General features: G+C 42.3%; 1 protein-coding gene across 1 annotated transcript; it reads left to right on the top strand.

Annotated features, from left to right (window-relative positions):
- Nucleotides 1-2,335: 2,335 nt before the first annotated feature.
- Nucleotides 2,336-3,905, top strand: LOC143958117 (olfactory receptor 1M1-like). Its single transcript, XM_077467567.1, has one exon. It carries the CDS (start codon nt 2,438-2,440, stop codon nt 3,353-3,355), a length of 918 nt encoding a protein of 305 aa, XP_077323693.1. The 5' UTR covers nt 2,336-2,437; the 3' UTR covers nt 3,356-3,905.
- Nucleotides 3,906-20,532: the final 16,627 nt, after the last annotated feature.

The raw sequence follows: 20,532 nt of genomic DNA, 5'->3' as shown, positions 1-20,532 counted from the left end.
TTTAACAAGGGGGCAAAAAGTAATAAACACAAGAGACAGTTTTTGACAAATCCTTTATTAAAAATTAAAAAATTGTTTCCCTAGTAAATCCATCGTCAATCACGCTGCCCGCCGACCAGAAAAAAAAACACTCTGCCTCCAGGGAGGCCTCCCTCCGAATGCCTCCTCTGTGCTTTGACATTTTTTATATACGAAAGAGACGGGGCCATCTAGCTACATCACCCTGTGGCACTGCCCCTTCTGATATCACGGACTGGTGCATGCTGGGCATGTGATGTCATGTGGGGGCTGGGTCGCCAAGTGACATAGCTATGTGGCGCCGCCCCTTACCTATATAAGAAATGTCAAAGAGCAGAAGAGGCATTCGGCAGGAGGCCTCCCAGGAGGCGAGAGCGTTTATGGTCTTTTCATTTTCCGGGTCAGCAGGCAGCGTGATTGACGAGGGATTTACACCGAGGGACACTATTTTTTAGTTTTTAATAAAGGATTTGTCAAAAACTGTCTCTTGTGTTTATTACTTTTTGCCACTTTTTTGGTGAATGGGTAGGGGTACAATGTACCTGATACTCATTCACATGGGAGGAGTGCCGGAATCTGGGCCCCCCTTGTTAAACGGGGCTTCCAGATTCCTAATAGAACCCCTCCCACAGCCTCCGACAACCACAGCTCAGGGTTGTTGGGAAGAGGTCCTGACCCAAAGCATCCACCCCTCCCCCAATGTTGAGGGCATGTGGCCTGGTATGGTCCAGAAGGGGGGGCAGCTCACTCATCTTCCCCCTTTCCTGACCTGCCAGGCTACATACCCAGCTAAGGGTCTGATATGGATCTTGGGGGGGACCCGAAGGGCCTGGTATAGACTGGGGGGACCCCACTTGTTTTTTTTTTTCCATTATTTTTTAACCAGCACTTTTTTTTATTGTTTAGCTGTCAGCGGGGAAACCTTTGACAGCTGATGATTCATCAGTTGCTAAGGATGTTGCGGTCGGCCTCCTGGCCCCGCTCCTTAACAACCAGCATACACTGTGTCCTGATTGGGCAAAGCTTTGCCCACTCATGGAGCAGAATGCACTGCGCAGAGCTCAGTGCATTGCAAGATGTTAGTCGGGGCGAACACCCTGCAAATTCGAATGTTCGGTGAACGCCCGAATGGACAAATGTTCGACCCACGCTGATGCTTAGGCTGAAACCGTTCGCCCATCCCTAATCATTAATAAAACTACTAAGTCACTAATCTACTAAGAGGGATTTTCTCTCATTTCCTGTTGTCACTATGGGACAGGAAGTGGAGTCAAATCTCCCCAATATGATATTAATGAGTAAAAAAACAAAATGACAAAAGGCTTATAACTCTCCCCCCACTCTATCCAATGCTTTTGTCATTAATGTCATACTCATCATAGCAGATGCTGAGACTCTAAAAATTCCTATCCAAATGTTTACTTTTAGCATTTCCCTATCCTGGTGGTGACTGGGTTCTTCCAGAACCCTATTGTTCCCCATAGACCAACAGTCATTTTTTTGTGGTCTACTGATTTATTATTATTATTATTATTATTATTAATAATAATAATAATAATAATAATCCCATTATTATTATTATTATTATTATTATTATTATTATTATTATTATTATTATTTTGATATTATTGTAGTATTGTTATTACAACATATTTTATTATTATGACAAGGTGTTCTCTGATATTATTATTATTATTATTATTATTATTATTATTATTATTATTATTATTATTATTATTATTATTATTATTTTGATATTATTGTAGAATTGTTTTTACAACATATGTTATTATTATAATAAGTTGTCCTCTGATATTATTTATTTTATTATTTAACATTATTATTATTATTATTATTATTATTATTATTATTGTAGAAATGTTATTACAACATATTTTATTATTGTAACAAGTTGTCCTCTGATATTAATAATTTTATTATTTAACATTATTATTTTTATTATTATGACAAAGTTATAAGAGCAAAAACAAAATAAGTTGTTGGTTTCTTTTTTAAAGTGTTTTGTACTTGCTTTGTCCTATAACCAATAAATAAATACAGAACTAAAAAAAAAAAAATAGAATTTCAATTGAGTTTTATTTAGAAATTATTTTATGAACTGTAAACTTATTTTTATTAATAAAGGGACTCTCAAGTGACAAAGGTGTTTTAAATGAGATCTTTAGAGACATTTAACAAGGCTTAAAGCTTTGTTTTCTTACAACACAGCAGACTGTCCTGTGGGGAATGCCAACATTTTATATCTATATAAGATATTCACTGAATCAAATGTCTGCATAGAATCCCACATATAACATGTGGGCACACCTTACATGCTTTTTTTATTGATAATTTCTAAGATTGATATTTTTCGTACTGTTTTTTGGTGATACATTTACACAGAGAGAAAATAAATAATATGAGAAATCTCACAAAGATTACCACTCTTATTCTTGTGGGTCTATCAGACCATCCACCGACCATGAATGGACTTTTTGTGCTCTTCCTTCTGATCTATCTGATGACTCTGATCACAAACCTCATTATATTTTTCTTGGTCCTCACTGACTACAATCTGCACAACCCAATGTATTTTTTTCTCAGCAATTTGGCTGTTCTGGACATGTCCTATTCATCAGTGAGTGGACCAAGGATGCTCTTCGACTTGGTCACCAAAAACCGATCAATATCCCTCCCTGCCTGTACAGCCCAAGTCTTCTTCTTTCTCTATTTTGCTTGCTCTGAGATCCTCTTGCTCTCGGCTATGTCCTATGACCGGTACATCGCCATCTGCCACCCCCTACATTACACACAAATTATGTCCTGGAGGATGTGCAGTCGTTTAGCTGTTATAATTTGGGTCTTGGGGGTTATTTATTCCTTGGTTCATACACTTTGTTTGCTCAGGTTGTCCTTCTGTGGTCCAAATTCCATCCACAGCTTCTTCTGTGAACTTCCACACTTGTTCCAGATTACATGTACTGACCCAACAATAAACATAGTGCTGGTTTTTGCATTTGGCGGCAGTGTGGCTTTGACTGCTTTTCTTTTGACATTTCTTCCATATATTAGAATTATCAGTACAATTCTCCACATTCCTGGCAAAACCGGAAAGATGAAAGCCTTCTCTACCTGCACATCACACCTCTTGGTGGTCTTCATCTTCTACGGCTCCGTAATCTGTATTTACTTGGTTCCCACATCCAAAAATATGTTTGGCATAAACAAGCTGTTTTCAGTCATAACGGCCCTCATTAACCCTTTGCTTAATCCTCTAATCTACAGCCTGAGGAATAACGACCTTAAGGCAGCATTCAGGAGGACAATAAATCACTGAATAATAAGCCAATCCAGAACTAGATTTAGATAGAAACAACTTTCATGCAATGCCATTGGATGCTTCCAACTTACAACCCGACCTCAATGCTCTGTTTAATTGGGCTACTATGTGGCAAATGAGGTTTAATGTTGATAAATGTAAAGTTATGCACTTGGGGGCTAAGAATATTCATGCATAATACATAATAGGGGGGGGTAAAACTGGGAGAATCAATGGTGGAGAAGGATCTGGGGGTTTTGGTAGATCATTAGCTCAAAAATAACATGCAACGCCAAGCTACGGTTTCCAAAGTGAGCAAAGTCCTTTCTTGTATAAGAGAGGTATGGACTCCAGAGAGAGAGATATCATCTGTACAAATCATTAGTAAGACCTCATCTGGAATATGCAGTTCAGTTTTGGGCTCCAGTCCTCAAAAAAGGATATCGGGGAACTGGAGAAAGTGCAGAGAAGAGCAACCAAACTGATAAGAGGCATGGAGGAGCTCAGCTATGAGGAAGGATTAGAGGAACTGAATTTATTCACTCTTGAGAAGAGGAGATTTGGGGGGGGGGGGATATGATCTCCATGTATAAATACATGAGCCCTTGTACACACGGTCAGAGATTCAGTCGGAATGTTTCCTATCGGAGCGTTTTGTCGGATAATCCGACTGTGTGTGGTCTCCATCGGACTGTTTCCGTCGGAATATCCGACAGACCAAGTTTTCCAACTTGTCCGTAAAATTTTCCGACAAAATGCTCCTATCGGACATACTCTGATCATGTGTAGCCTACTCCGACGGACAAAGTGCCACGCATGCTCAGATCAAATTCCTAGACCAAAGCTATTGGCTACTAGCCTGAACGTAGTCCCATCGTAACGAAATAACGTCATGACGTTATGCACAATCGGATTTTCCGACAACTTTGTCCAACCGTGTGTATGTAACAGTTTCGGACAAAATCCGTCGGACAAAATCCAACGGATTTGGTTGTCAGAATGTCCGACCGTGTGTACAAGGGCTAAGAGAGATATGATCTCCATGTATAAATACATAAGGGGGGGATATGATCTCCATATATAAATACATAAGGGGGGTGTGATCTCCATGTATAAATACATAAGGGGGGGATATGATCTCCATGTATAAATACATAAGGGGGATATGATCTCCATATATAAATACATAAGGGGGATATGATCTCCATGTATAAATACATAAGGGGGGGATATGATCTCCATGTATAAATACATAAGGGGGGGATATGATCTCCATGTATAAATACATAAGGGGGGATATGATCTCCATGTATAAATACATAAGGGGGGGATATGATCTCCATGTATAAATACATAAGGGGGGGATATGATCTCCATGTATAAATACATAAGGGGGGATATGATCTCCATGTATAAATACATAAGGGGGGGATATGATCTCCATGTATAAATACATAAGGGGGGATATGATCTCCATGTATAAATACATAAGGGGGGATATGATCTCCATGTATAAATACATAAGGGGGGGATATGATCTCCATGTATAAATACATAAGGGGGATATGATCTCCATGTATAAATACATAAGGGGGGGATATGATCTCCATGTATAAATACATAAGGGGGAATGTTGCCTTATGAGTTTATGTAAAATCTCTATTAATAGCTGTATAATATTTTGTAATTAGGAATATATTACATTTAGCTTGTATCTATGCAGGCCGGAACATATTCTTCACATATATCTGCAGACTAGTCGGTGTCCAGGTTTTTGTATACAAACAATGGATTTCAAACCTCATTGTAGTACACAAACTCACTACAAAGGAGCCCATGCTGGGACATGCAATGAAGTGAGTCCCACCCCAGGTTTCAATACTTAAACTTCCCAGGACCATTGGAGTGTATCTGGATCACTAGGATTTGCATTAAAGGGGGCTGGCTTAGGCAAAGTATAGGGAAGCTAACCAATCAGAAGTCACGCTATGCCAACCAATGAGACATCAGCCTGGTTTAATATACACAGACTATCGGGGAGGTAATGTTCTCTTTTTTTCTGGGAAACCAGCCACCAGAACGGAACCCTGGTAAGAATGGGTAATCATGGGGAAATGAATGCCCTTTTACTTGTAACTAACTATGTTTGTAGATTACTGTCTTAAGGAATATACTCTGCATTCCTTCATGTAAATATTTTATTTCAGCCTAATATTTTCTTCCTTGGTGTTAGACTATGGATAGATATTTTCTGTGTATTAGCTAGACTCTAATAAATGTTATTATATTTAAAGCTTTCACTCTTTGTCAAAAGAACTCTCATTTAACCCACATCATATCTATGAGATATGAAAAAATCTTAAATATAGATTTAAAGGGCAACATGGGGATAGTTACATAGTTACATAGTTACATAGTTAGTAAGGTTGAACAAAGAAACCAGTCCATCCAGTTCAACCTGAGTGAGTTTCTACAATTGTCCCTATCCCTGTACATTGCATACTTGCATCGGTCCCTACATGTTATTTTATACATAGATAAGAAAGGGGTGGTGTGAGATGTTATTAAAAACAAATAAATAGAAATATGTTGTTAAAAGCTAACAAATAGAAATATATTATTAATGTTGTGATTAAAATGGTATTTCTATATACCCGACAAAGACCAGCTAGGTATAATTACGGCAATTACCATACTCACGAAACCTGCTTAGCACTGCAGATTAAGGAGACAACATCTTGCTGAACACAAGAAGAGATGAGTCAAGATTGGTGTTCAGGGGTTGTCTGGTTTATTCTGGGCTGGTCTACAATTTATATGTACCATTATCAGCCAATCATTGCATAGAACATGCTTGTGGTTAATACAGAGGTGTACATTACATATCATTACATATCATTAATTATGTCATCTGCTTTCACGAGTCACAGTCATGAGTTCTGTGGCCCAGACATATTGTGACACAATTTCTTTATTTAGACAGTACAAAATAAAACTGCTTATGCAAGCTATATTTTCTTATATGTATGCTTTATAGGAAAACTGCTATAGTCTGTAAATACAGAGTTTAAACTAACTAATAGGTTAACCCAAGTTAATCTTATATGAACTTATAAAGATGGAGTCACTCTGGTTCAGCCATATCACAACAATTAAAAGGTAGCGAATAGAACAATTGCAAAAGTAAAAGGGGGAGTAGAGAGCTTCTGGAGGAGATGTGTCTGTGTGTATTAGGTGAAGGTTACAGAACACATTTCAACAGTGAGAACAAAATGGAGTCTCTTGTGCTTAAATGAACAGTACAGTGAATGTCCATGTCATTTCCCTCCTTTTGTTTATTTGACACCATTCTTCTCCGCGTTACATTCAGCCGACTGCTGGTAACTCCTGTTACATTGGCGCAGAGAGACCAGTTCAGCTCTCTCCTAGTTTTCTCACAATAATGGGCTCATCAGGGCTGGTGGACCATTTGTCGGTACAGCGAGTAGTCACACAGAGGAATAGCCTGATGAGGAAGTAAATAATAAATATGAGAAATAGGAACATCACAATGTAAGCGCCTAGTTTCCGTAACCTTGTTGCTATGCCATATAAAAAGTCACTGAAAACCTCCTAAACCCTTAAAGGGGTTCCATCCATCTTTAGCAATATCTCTGGCCTTATTCTGTAGGTCTCTTATCTTAGCAAGATGCCCTTTAATAATGTCCTCATTATCAGAAATGTATATACAACAGTCGGTGTGAAATATCTTACACACCCCACCTTGAGTTGCAGTGAGATCATTTACACCCCTTTCACACCAGGGAGTTTTGCAGGCACTATAGCGTTAGAAATCTGCCCTAAAGAAGCTGCACCATTGTGTGTAGTGTGAAGGCCCCGAGGGCTTTCACACTGGAGCGGTGCGCTGGCAGGACGTCAGAAAAAAGTCCTGCCAGCAGCTTCTTTGGAGCGGTGAAGGAGCGGTGTGTTTACCGCTCCTCCACCACTGCTCCCCATTGAAATCAATGGGGTAGCGCTGTAATACCGCCGGCAAAACGCCGCTATTGCGGCATATTGCCGTTGGTTTTAACCCTTTTGCGGCCACTAGCGGGGGGTAAAAGCGCCCGCTAGCAGCCGAAATGCGCCGAAAATCCGGCGGTAAAACGCCACTAAAAAATAGCGGCGTTTTACCGCCGACGCTATGGGCGGTGTGGTGTGAAAGGGGTCTTAGCATTAGTCTGCGCTCTAATACTACTTTTTTAATCTGAGCCATTTCTTCACTTAATAAACCTATATCAGTGGTAGTAAGGTTAATAATCTCATCTACAATTTTAGTGTAATTATTTATTCTTTTCATTGCTTCAATTCCCCATCCTGTCCAGGAAGGGAACCATGACCACGCCATGTCGCCTTCAGTGATCAGCTCTCTTCTGAACACTAAAGGGTATTCCGGACTCTGATCTGCTCGCACTGTATCTTTGCGAACAGCCAAAGCAGGTGACTTCCCAATATAACATTTACCTGTAACATTAGTAGGAAGCCAGGCGTAAGCTTTATTTCCACATATATAATATAACATAAAAAGAATATTTTATGTTGGGACTTTAAATGAAGCATAGCTGCACAGTAGGTATGCAAGGACATGTCTGAAGTTGATTGGTTGAGTTATAGAATTCAGAAAGTATAAAGTAATAACATCATAAACAATAGTAGCTAAGTTAAGAGCCCGCAATCCAAGGTCCCCATTCATGTACTAGGGTCAATTTTGGACAGAAACTAATTGACCTACCTTACTCCTTATTCCTTTTAACCACTTGCTTACTGGGCACTTAAACCCCCCTCAGTCCCAGACCAATTTTCAGCTTTCAGTGCTCTCACATTTTGAATGACAATTACTCAGTCATGCAACACTGTAACCAAATGATTTTTTTGTCCTTTTCTTCATACCAATAGAGCTTTCTTTTGGTGGTATTTGATCACCTCTCGGTTTTTTATTTTCTGCACTATAAATGAAAAAAGACCGAAAATTTTGAAAAAAAATGAATTTTTCTTCGTTTCTGTGACAAAATTTAGCAAATTAGCAATTTTTCTTCATAAATTTTGGCCACAATTTATACTACTACACATCTTTGGTAAAAATAACCCAAATTTTTGCATATTATATGATCTGTGTGAAATTTATAGAGTCTACAAGCTATGGTGCAAATCATAAAGATTTGCAAAAAAAGATCACATCTGATGTACTAAGGCCTATCTCCATTCTTGAGACCCTAACAAGCCAGGAAAGTACAAATGCCCCCCATACCACAAATAACACCCAAAAATACATTCTCCTACTCCTCCTGAGTATAACGATACCACATGTGTGAGACTTTCACACAGCCTGACCACATACAGAGGTCTAATTTTGAAGTAGCACCTTCAGGCATTCTAGGAGCATAAATTACACATTTCATTTCTCAATCACCTATTACAGTTTTGAAGGCCCTGGAACACCAGGGCAATGGAAACGTCCAGAAAATGACCCCATTTTGGAAAGCTAACACCCCAACGTATTATCTATGAGACATAATGAGTCTTTTCAATGGTTCATTTTTTTCCAGAAGTTTTTGGAAAATGTGGAAAAAAATGAAAACGCATTTTTTTTTTACACAAAGTTGTCCGTTTATAAGATATTTCCAACACATAGCATTTACATAGCAAAAATAACACACCAAAATACATTCTACTACTCCTCCTGAGTATGGCAATACCACATGTGTGAGACGTTTACACAGCCTGGCCACATACAGAGGTGCAACATGCAAGAAACACCGTCGGCGTTCCAGGGACACATAGCCTGCACATACCAAGAATTACACCCCAAAATACATTATGCTGAGCAAAGGGTAAAGAAAAGATTACCTGTGGTTTTAGAAGCGCAGATGTCCACAGGAGGATATCACTGGTCCAGGCAGCAGGCAGGGACTTGGTCAGCAACAGCGAACACAGTTTTTTAGGCAGCAGGCAGGGATACTGTCCATATTACAGTCCAGGGTCAGTGCAGAGATGTCAGCAGTGCCAAAAATATTGGTCCTGGTAGTAGGCAGGTCCTTGTGGTGTGGTCAGTGCGGCATGATGGCAGTAAGTCCTACAGGCAGCAGACAGAAGTAGAGCCTCGTTCAGGACAGAATGGGGATAGGGGTAGAGGCTTCTCCCTCCCAAATCTCTTTGAAGCCTCTGAGTCTCCAGACCCTAATCTAGGAATAAGAAAACAAAGAAAATTGTTTTCTTCTTCCAGAAAAACTATACTGGAGCCCCTCACATATGTGAGACCCCGTGTTGAATCCCACTAGTCCAGTTGCAGAATACAAGATCAGTCCAAGAGGCAGGCAAATATCATGGTCAAACAGTCCAAGGTCAGTTCCAGATCAGGCAGAGATATGTACAGAATCGTTAGACAGAAGCATGGTCAAATAACAGTCCAGGGTCAGTTACAGATCAGGCAGCGGTATGTACAGAATCGGCAGGCATAAGAGTGGTCAAATAACAAGCCAGGGTCAGTTACAGAGCAGGCAGTGGCATAAGGGGTGTGAAGGTGTATGAAGGCAGGAACTGAGGATTATGTTTACCATACTTCACTAAAAATTTATTGAAGTATGGTAACGCCGAAAACAGTCGCCTATACAGAGGCCTGGTTGGGAAGGACATTGTGCACAATAATAAGATGTGTCTCTTCTGACTCCTGCTCTGGTACACACCTTACATCTTTTTTGACGTCTTTGGCCTGTTGGTTTGGGGGGGGGATTTTATCGGGAAAGTGGCGCTCGGAGAGTCGACTAACAACGTCTGATCGGATATTTTCTGGTGGCCCGTTTGGGAAAATAAGGGCAGTGAAAACTTCCTCCTGGTAGCCAAAGAAACCTTTGGGGTTTTGTGTGGCATTGCGGTAAATGACATAGGAATTATAAATGGCCAATTGAAAAAAATAAATTGCTACTTTTTTGTACCAATGGTATGTCCGTCTTGTGACAAGATATGGTTCCATCATTTTGTCGTTGAAGTCGACTCCTCCCATGAACAAATTGTATTCGGAAATGCATTTGGGTTTCTTTACGGGGCCATTCCTTCTGGGGATTTCCACGAAGGTATCGTTGTGGATAGAAGATAACATATACACATCCCTTCTGTCCCTCCACTTCACTGCCAGAACCTCCTTGTTTCTCAGACTTGCGGTTTCTCCTTTTTGCAGCTTCTTGTTCACCAGACTTTGAGGAAAGCCCTTCCGATTCTTTTTTACGGTGCCACATGCTGGCGTCTTCTTCCGGTGAAGGTTATGGAACAGGGGCAGAGATGTGTAGAAGTTATCTACATACAGGTGGTAGCCTTTATCCAGTAGGGGGTATATGAGGTCCAAAACAATTTTTCCGCTGGATCCCAAGTAGTCCGGACAATTAGGGGGCTGTAGCTGGGTTTCCTTCCCTTCGTACACTATGAATGAATATGTGTACCCTGTGGCTCGGTCACATAATTTGTAGACCTTCGCCCCATAGCGGGCCTTTTTGCTGGGCATAAATTGCTTCATTCTAAGCCTGCCACTAAATTTAATAAGGGACTCATCCACACATATGTGTTGGTCCGGGGTAAAAATTTGGGGAATATTTCTGAAAAATAATTCAGTATTGGTCTAATTTTGTAAAGCCGGTCATAATTTGGATCATTTCGTGGAAGGCACTGGGAATTGTCACTGAAATGTAAGAACCTCAGGATCATCTGATACCTGGTTCTGGGCATTACCGCGGAGAAGAGCGGTGAGTGGTGGAGGGGGTGGGTTGACCAGTAGGTACGTAATTGATTTTTTTTGTTGAGTCCCATATTAAATGTGAGGCCTAAAAAAACCTTGAACTCCTCCACCGTTAGGTCTCTCCATTCGTAGGGACGGGCATAATAAGAGGTCGGATTTTGAAAAATAAATTTTTGTGCATACAGGTTGCACTGGGCCACAATTGACAATAACATATCCTCCGTAAAAATTAAATTAAAAAAATCTATTGGCGTAAAATTCTCCGTGTCCACCTGGACTCCTGGCTGGGCGGTGAAAGGGGGAACATTGGCCTCTCCTGAATTAGGAGGAAGCCACAAGGGGTTCTGAAGGGCATAGGGAAGGCCAGCATGGCTCCTAACCCTTTGGGGCTGAGATGACACCCCACTGGTACTTGGCCTTTCTTGCTGGGGCACTGCGGTGCTGGTGGACGGCACTGCGGTGCTGGTGGACGGCACTGCGGTGCTGGTGGACGGCACTGCGGTGCTGGTGGACGGCACTTCGGTGCTGGTGGATGGCACTGCCTCACTAGAACGCCTTCGCTTGATGGGCCGGATATCTTCCTCCTCGGATTCAGTCAGTGTTTCACTGCAGAGGACTGGCTCATAATTTACGTCGGCTTCAGAATCCGAATCTGAAAAGGAATCTGAAGAGGAGAGCTCCCTGTTGCTCTCGTCGGCCGTGGAAATAATTTGGTACACCTCCTCAGCGGAAAAGACACGTTTAGCCATGGTATCACTGATGGGCACTGATGAGGTGGCACAGATGGGCGCTTTTGAGGTGGCACAAATGGGCACTGATGGGTCGGCACAGATGTGCACTAATTTATTGCACAGATGTGCAGATTTATTGCACGGATGTGCACTGATGAGGCGGCAGATGGGCACTGCTGAGGCGGCAGATGGGCACTGCTGAGGCGGCAGATGGGCACTGCTGAGTCGGCACAGATGGGCACTGCTGAGTCGGCACAGATGGGCACTGCTAAGTCGGCAGATGGGCACTGATGGGTCGGCACAGATGTGCACTGATTTATTGCACGGATGTGCACTGATGAGGCAGCAGATGGGCACAGATGGGCATTGCTGAGGCGGCACAGATGGGCACTGCTGAGGTGGCACAGATGGGCACTGCTGAGGCGGCACAGATGGGCACCGATTGGTACAGATGGGCACCGATTGGCACTGGCGGGCACTGGCGGTGCACAGATGGGCACTGGCGGGCACTGGCGGGCACTGGCGGTGCACAGATGGGGCACTGGTGGGCACAGGTGGGGTAGAGATGGGCACTGGCAGGGTAGATCTGGGCACTGGCAGGGTATATATGGGCACTGGCAGGGTATATATGGCAACAGATGGCACAAAACAGTTAACTTTTTCAACTCACACTATCTCTCTCCTCACACGCTATCGCTGTGTGAGGAGACAGATTTGGCAATGGTTGATGATCTCATTTGCTTACATTTGAGATCATCACCTATTGGAGGCGGCGATCGCGCTGTAAACGGCCGCTGTGATTGGCCGTTTACAGCGATATGTGATTGGCTGTGTCCAGGGGACACGGCCAACACAGATTTTCCCCGATGCGCGCTCCTGGGAGCGCGTGGGGAGCTCTTAAAGGGGACGACGTCAATAGACGTAGTCCCGGAAATTGAGATCCGCGCTGTAGCCGTCATTTGACTATAGCGCGGATCTCAAGTGGTTAAAAATGAGCCAGAGTACATACAAAACTCAGAAACATTAAAAGCCATACTTATCAAGGAGGAACTAGAGCAAAAAAACGAAGAAAAAGAGGAAATAAAATAAAGATGTCAAGGACTACAAAGACAACGTAGCTTTTAAATGGCAATGTATACCAGTAATGAATCCAGTACCACAACCTGGCCAAGGGCGGCAAACTTCAGCAGTCTTACCAGTGATTCTGGTGGTACCTGGTGATGGTAGAATAGATAAAAATCTTTCTTACTCTAAGCCCTTGTACACACGGGTCAGACATTCCGACAACCAAATCCGTCGGATTTTGTCCGACGGATTTTGTCCGAAACTGTTGCATACACACGGTCGGACAAAGATGTTGGAAAATCCGATCGTTCAGAACGTGATGACGTTATTTCGTTTACGACGGGACTACGTTCAGGCTAGTAGCCAATAGCTTTGGTCTAGGAATTTGATCATGCGTGGCATTTTGTCCGATCGGAATTCTCTACACATGATTGGACTATGTCCGATCGGATCATGTTGTCGGAAAATTTTATGGACTAGTTGGAAAACTTGGTCCGTTGGACACTCCGACAGAAACAGTACGATGGAGACCACACACAGTCAGATTATCCGACAACACGGTCCGAACGGACATTTTCCGTCGGAATGTCCGACCGTGTGTACAAGGGCTTACAGCTCATGTCACTCCTCCCCCGACCCCCAGAGGAGATGCGTGGGTCAACAACAGTACCCCAATGACAATCGGGGATGGGGAGGCAGGGGAGACCACCTTATAGTGTTCCATTAACAAACTCTATCAGTCCCCTCGTAGGAGGCCTCCTCTACCTTGGTGATGGGGATTCACGTGGCCCTCAGAATAACGGTGCCCCCCCCCCATATCACTATAGAGTGGATACCTATAATAGGTTTGCACCCCTTACAAATGATAATGGAGGAGTTGAACCCAAAGTCATTAGGGATCATCAGTTCCACCTCCCTCGTATGATCATTACCCAAGTGATAACCATAATCAACAGGTTTTTCAGTGGGGTACAAAGGGGGGGGGGACACAAAAGAAATGGAGACACAAGAGAGGGACCAGTGGGGGGAGGCACCTTCACCCCAAAAAGGAGGACCTAAGTGACAGTGGTATGATTAATCTTAGTACCAAGGAACTATCTAAAAAAAGAGGTCACAACCCTTAGAAAAGGACTTAAATGTGCACCCCCTCCTAATCTAAACAAGTTCCAGACTTTTATTGATGTACAGAAATATACTCGTAGGCTGAATATTAAAAGATATCTCATAAGTAATCCCACTAGGCAACTAGTGAGGGGCACATCAGAATTTGTTCATTCTGGCCTGACTAATGCAGGCCATACACGGTCGAATTTCGAACGAATTTTCTTTTCAAAATCAGAAAATTCGTTTTTTTTGTGATCCGATGATGCCACCATTGATTTTCGAAATTCGGCCGACCAAGCCTTCAATTTCACCTCATGTTGCTACAGAAAAGAATTTTCTTGGCTGGGAATCTTCTTTTCTCTCCGTACATTTTCTTTTATCTCCGTACATTTTCTTTTATCTCCGTACATTTTCTTTTATCTCCGTACATTTTCTTACGTTTCTCGCACGATTCTCCCATCATTGATTAGAAAATCGTTCGTTTTTCTAAAAATTTCCAACATGTCCGATTCCTCAAATTTTATTTCTGCACGAAAATCGGCTGTTGCTGCAGCCCACTAATGGTGCGAAATTCATACGAAAATTCTTAGATACGATTTCCGAAAGAAAATTCTTTCGAAATTCGAACCGTGTATGGCCGGCATAACACATCTTTCTTTAGTCCCCCTGGAAACAGTGGCCCTGACATTAATGTTTTTCAGGATTTGGTTGTAAAAGACGTACGTAATCTGAGAGTACGACCTGCACATCCTCATTGTGATGTCAGAATAGGATTCGATTGTTTGTGCAATAGGAAAGATGTAGTTGTCCGACCAGCGGATAAGGGGGGGGGGGGGCATTGTAACTCTGGATAGAGAAGCATACTCACAGGAAATGGAGAGACTCTTATCAGATAGGGACACCTGTGCCCCTTTATCTGTGGATCCCACGCTGAAATTTAAAGAAGAATTTAAAATACTTGCGAAGGAGGGATTTACTATGAGCATTTTAACCACTTAAGGACCAGGCTTCTTTTTCAGACTCGGTGTTTACACGCTTTTAAAATAGTTTTTTTTTTTTTTACTAGAAAATTACTTATGCCCCGTACACACGAGAGGGATTAAGTCTGACAGACCTCCAAAGGAGTTCCGCCGGAGTTCCGCCGGAGTTCCGACGGAGTTCTGGCGGACTTTTCGACCGAACGGACTTGACCACACACCATCACACCAAACTCCGACGGAGTCGAACGTGATGACGTACGACTGGATTCGACGTAGGAAGTTCCTAGACAGTAGCCAATAGCTGCCCTAGCGTCGGTTTTAGTCCGTCGGAGTAGCACACACACGAGCGGATTTTTCAAAGGGGACCGGGTCCGGCGGAGTTCCGTCGGGAAAATTTAAAGCATGCTTCATTTCTAAAGTCCGTCAGACTTTAGCTTCGCTAAAGTCCGTTGCAGCCCACACACGATCGGATAGTCCGCCGGACTCAGTCCGTCGGAGTTTGGATGTCGAAAAGTCCGCTCGTGTGTACGGGGCATTAGAACCCCCAAACATTTTATATTGTTTTATTTTCTAACATCCTAGAGAATAAAATGGCGGTCATCGCGCTACTTTTTTTCACACCATATTTGCGCAGCGGTCTTACAAGCGGACTTGTTTTTGGAAAAAAATCACTTTTTTGAATAAAAAAATAAGACAACAGTAAAATTAGCCCAATTTTTTTTTTATATTGTGAAAGATAATGTTACGCGAGTAAATTGATACCCAACATGTCACGCTTCAAAATTTCACCCGCTCGTAGAATGGCGTCAAACTTTTAGCCTGAAAAATCTCCACAAGCGACATTTAAAAAAATTCTACAGGTTGCATTTTTTTTGCGTTACAGAGGAGGTCTAGGGCTAGAATTATTGCTCTCGCTCTACAGATCGTGGCGATACCTCACATATGTGATTTTATTTTCATATGCGGGCGCTACTCACGTATGCGCTCGCTTCTGCGTGCGAGCTCGCCGGGGCGGGGGGTTTTTAAAAAACTTTTTTATTTTTTCTTATTTATTTTAATTGATTTTATTTATTTTTACACTGTTTTAAAAAACAAAATAAAAATTGTCACTTTTATTCCTATTACAAGGAATGTAAACATCCCTTGTAATAGAAAAAAGCATGAGAGGTCTTCTTAAATATGAGATCTGGGGAGTCAAAAAGTCCTCAGATCTCATATTTGAACTTAAATGCAGTAAAAAAAAAAAAAAGAAGTAATTTGAAAAAATGACATTGAAAAAATATACCTTTAAGAGGTATGGTATAGAGACGGGTGGGGGCAATCTTAGCCTCACTCGTCTCCATACCCAGCCGAGGAAAGGACCCGATCACCTCCGCCGCTACCGATGGCTCCGGTAAGCGGCGGAGGGCACAGGAGGGCGGCGGTAGGGGGGGTGGCACCTCTCCCGCCACTGATATCGGTGATCTCGCGGCGAACCCGCCGCGGAGACCACCGGTATCGTACACACGACCGGCGCTTGAAGAGATGGATATCTGCTGCCGATACCGAGCTATCCCTCTTCAAAAAATGGACGTACATCGGCGTGCGCCGGTCGTAAAGTGGTTAAACAAAAAGGAGAAGGAGCATTTGGTACCTCTGGCTCCTAGATTGCCCACGATGTATTCACAAATTCAGGACAAAACTTTGGTAAACCCTCCAGGGTGACCCATCATCAGTGGTATAGACTCTATTACATCCTGAGTCAGAAAGTATATCGATCATTATTTACAATTACTGGTGATGAGTACTCCTTCTTTCCTCAAGGACAAAAAAAATTTGGATGAGTATTTAAGGGAAGCATCTTCAAACCAGGTTCCTGGCCAAGGGTTATAACGAAATAGCTTTAGCTTCTCTTATACAAGAAGTTGGTAGCAGGGATCGTGAGCAATTAATAGGTGACAATTCTCATCGGGATGATAATTTAGATGACTTTGGTTCAGCTTTTTTTTACTACCTTTTCAAGCCACCATTGGGCAATTAAAAGGACCATTAAGAGACAATGGCCAGTCATAAGGAGTGACCATGTTCTTAGCCCTCGAGTACATGATCAACCTCAGTTTACCTTTAGGGGAGCACCTAATTTAAGAAATACGGTAGTGCCTAATGGCCTAAATCCCCCCACCAGGCCTACTTTTTTTGGTAATCTGAAGGGTTATTAACTTTGTGGAAAATGTCAGGCCTGTAAAATCAATACACATAGGGGAGGAAAATAACTGAATTTACCTCAGTAGGCACAGGAGTAACTTATGCCATTGAGTCTTTCATTTCTTGTATGACTAAATGTGTTGTATATCTCTTTAGATGCCCCTGTGGCTTGGAATATGTAGGGCGTACTTTACGAATGCTGGTGAAACATATAGCCAATATCCGAAGGGGTTTAGATAAACATAATGTTTCTAAACATTATGATTTAAAATGCATCAGGGACCCCAAGGGCACCACTTTTATTGCCCTTTAAAAATATGTTCCCCATTGGCGAGGCAGTAACAGAAAGCGGAAGATTTCCAGAGCTGAAACCAATTGGATCAACAAAATTAGGCTCCCATGTGCCCCATGGTTTGCATGTTGACTGGGACGCCAACAGTTTTATTAATAACAGTTGATGTCCCCTCCACCACAAATTCTTCACCATTTGTCCTTCTAATTTTGTGGTCAAATAAGATGGTTAGGTGACTTTAGGGACACATAATCATCATATGCTGTCCGATTTTGAGGTTAAATTGAATGGTTTAGATGCCCTTAGGGATACATATGTTGTGTATGTATGTGTGGTTCTATAAACCTCATAATTTGAAATGTTTTATATTTTAACCATTTTCGAATTATAATTATATTGTTTTTATTATTATGTATACTATTTTGGGAATACTTGGGATGACGAGGAATCGTGTCTACTTAAATAAATTTAAATTTTCACATTTTTTTATATTCATGTTATGATCCACAATATGTCGCTGTGCATTTAATTCTTTTTTAGTTGATTAGGAACAACTGTTTGCCTTGATTGATGGGCATACTCTCTTACTTACTCTTACTCTTAACACAGGCAGGTTTCCGTTACATCAGAGGGGGGCGGGGTCACCCATACGTCACGGGGAACCCCGGGTTTCCCCTTGCGTCAGAGGGGGGCGGGGTCAGGTGACGGGTGGCCCCGCCCTCCGTATATAAGAAACGTCAGGCCACCGGAATCCCTGCAGTGTCTCCTCCATGGAGACAGAAGAAGGATGGATGCGCTGTGCTGGATGAGATGAGCCATCGCTGGATAGCAAGAGTGGATTAGCACCGCTGGAATCTTTTTTTAATTTTTTTTATTTTTAATAAAGGAATTTTTCAAAAGTGTGTTTGTCTTATTTAACTATTTTTTACACTTTCTTTGTGAAATGGTAGGGGTACTTTTGTACCCCCTTACCATTTCAAACAGGGGGGGGCGGGATCTGGGGGTCCCCTTGTTAAAGGGGGCTTCCAGATTCTGATAAGCCCCCCGCCCGCAGACCCTCACAACCACCGGCCAGGGTTGTGAGGATGAGGCCCTTGTCCTCATCAACATGGGGACAAGGTGCTTTGAGGGGTCACAGACCCCCAAAGCATCCTCCCAATGTTGAGGGCATGTGGCCTGGTATGGTTCAGGAGGGAGGGGGGGCCGCTCTCTCGTCCCCCCCTCTTTTCCTGCGGCCTGCCAGGTTGCGTGCTCGGATATAGGGTCTGGTATGGATTTTTAGGGGGACCCCCACGTCAATTTTTTTTTACATTTGACGCGGGGTTCCCCTTAATATCCATACCAGACCTGAAGGGTCTGGTTATGGATATTTAGGGGGAACCCCACGTCAAATTTTTTCTTAAATTTGAGGCAGGGTTCCCCTTAATATCCATAGCAGACCTGAAGGGCCTGGTAATTGAATTTGGGGGACCCCCACGCTTTTCTATTTATTTATTTTTTTATTTTTTTATCAATGACTTTCAATGAGTGTTCTCTGTATTACGGAGCCGACAATTCATTATAGCTGCGAGTGATTTTAAAGGACTTTTTTTCCTGCACAAATGACACTTTGTGCAGGGACAGTTCTAAGCACGGGAAACATGCGCCCCTTCACAGGCATACTATAGACACCCCCCAGGTATGAAATTTAAAGGAATATTACACTTTTATTGTTTCACTTTAATCATTATTAAAATCAGTGCTCCCGAAAAAACGGCCGTTTTTAAAACTTTTTTTGCATTGATACATGTCCCCTGGGGCAGGACCCGGGTCCCCAAACACTTTTTTGGACAGTAACTTGCAAATTAGTCTTTACAATTAGCACTTTAGATTTTGAACGTTGGAGTCCCATAGACTTTAATAGGGTTCTAAAGTATGCTATATACTAGCTCCGTCGAATCTTCTTTATACATTCGACAGACACCATAAGCCTTCAAAGACAGATTCGATCGTAATTCATGTGGATTTTCGGACGAATGCAATTTTTGAACGAAAAACGAAATAAATAAAAACGAATTTCGGGAGTAACTAAATAAATTAAGTTTTCGGACGAAAACTTAATTCCGAAACGAAATATTTTACTCTGCACATGTCTAATAAAAGCACCAATATTTATAAATATATTGTTCTTAATAAGTCAACGACTTGGACACGAGACAAATTATTAGATAATTATTAGATCCTTGAACGTCTGGTTTACAACCAACTAAGTGACCACCTCATTAAGAATAACCTTCTTGATCCCCTTCAATCTGGATTTTGCCCTCAACACTCCACAGAAACTCTTTTAAAACTCACAAATGACCTACTAACTGCAAAAACCAACGGACACAATTCTGTACTCCTACTTCTCGATCTTTCAGCTGCCTTTGACATGGTTGACCACCCCCTCCTCCTCGAAAAACGTTACTCCCTTGGTCTCTGTGCTCTTCAGTGGCTCTCATCCTACCTATCCCAATGCACCTTCAATGTCATTTACAATTCTACTTCCTCCACTCCTCTTCCCTTCTCCGTGGGGGTCCCCCAAGGTTCTGTTCTTGGTCCTCTTTTATTTTCAATCTACACCATCTGCTCTGGGTCAGCTGATAGCCTCTCATGGTTTTCAATATAATTTCTACGCTGACGACAAACAAATCTATCTCTCCACCCATCAACTCACTCTATAAGTCTCCTCTTGCATCACTAACTTGCTAACAGATATATCTATATGGATGTCACAACACTTCCTCCAACTCAACTTGTCCAAAACCGAGCTTATAATATTTCCTCCCCCATTTGCCTCTTCCCCTGACTTCTCTGTCAAGAGTAATGGCGCAACCATCCACCCATCCCCAAATGCCAAGGTTCTTGGTTTTATCCTGGACTCTGAATTCTCCTTTTGGCCCCACATCCAATCACTTTTCAAAGCGTGCCGCTTCAACTTCCGCAACATCTCCAAGCTACATCCCTTTCTAACCAATGAAACCACAAAGCTCCTGATTCACTCCCTGGTTATCTCTCGCCTTGACTACTGCGACTCCCTCCTCATTGGTTCACCT

The sequence above is a fragment of the Lithobates pipiens genome, unplaced genomic scaffold (assembly GCF_037356315.1).
Source record: "Lithobates pipiens isolate NorthernLeopardFrog02 unplaced genomic scaffold, aLitPip1_a1.2 Scaffold_56, whole genome shotgun sequence".
Taxonomy (NCBI): Eukaryota; Metazoa; Chordata; class Amphibia; order Anura; family Ranidae; genus Lithobates; species Lithobates pipiens.
The sequence above is the reverse complement of the archived record's forward strand: the minus strand, read 5'-3'. Positions and strand labels throughout refer to the sequence as shown.

What these genes read in the sequence shown, in the direction of transcription:
- LOC143958117 (XM_077467567.1), top strand. Translation starts at nt 2,438, where the DNA reads ATGAGAAATCTCACAAAGATTACCACTCTTATTCTTGTGGGTCTATCA.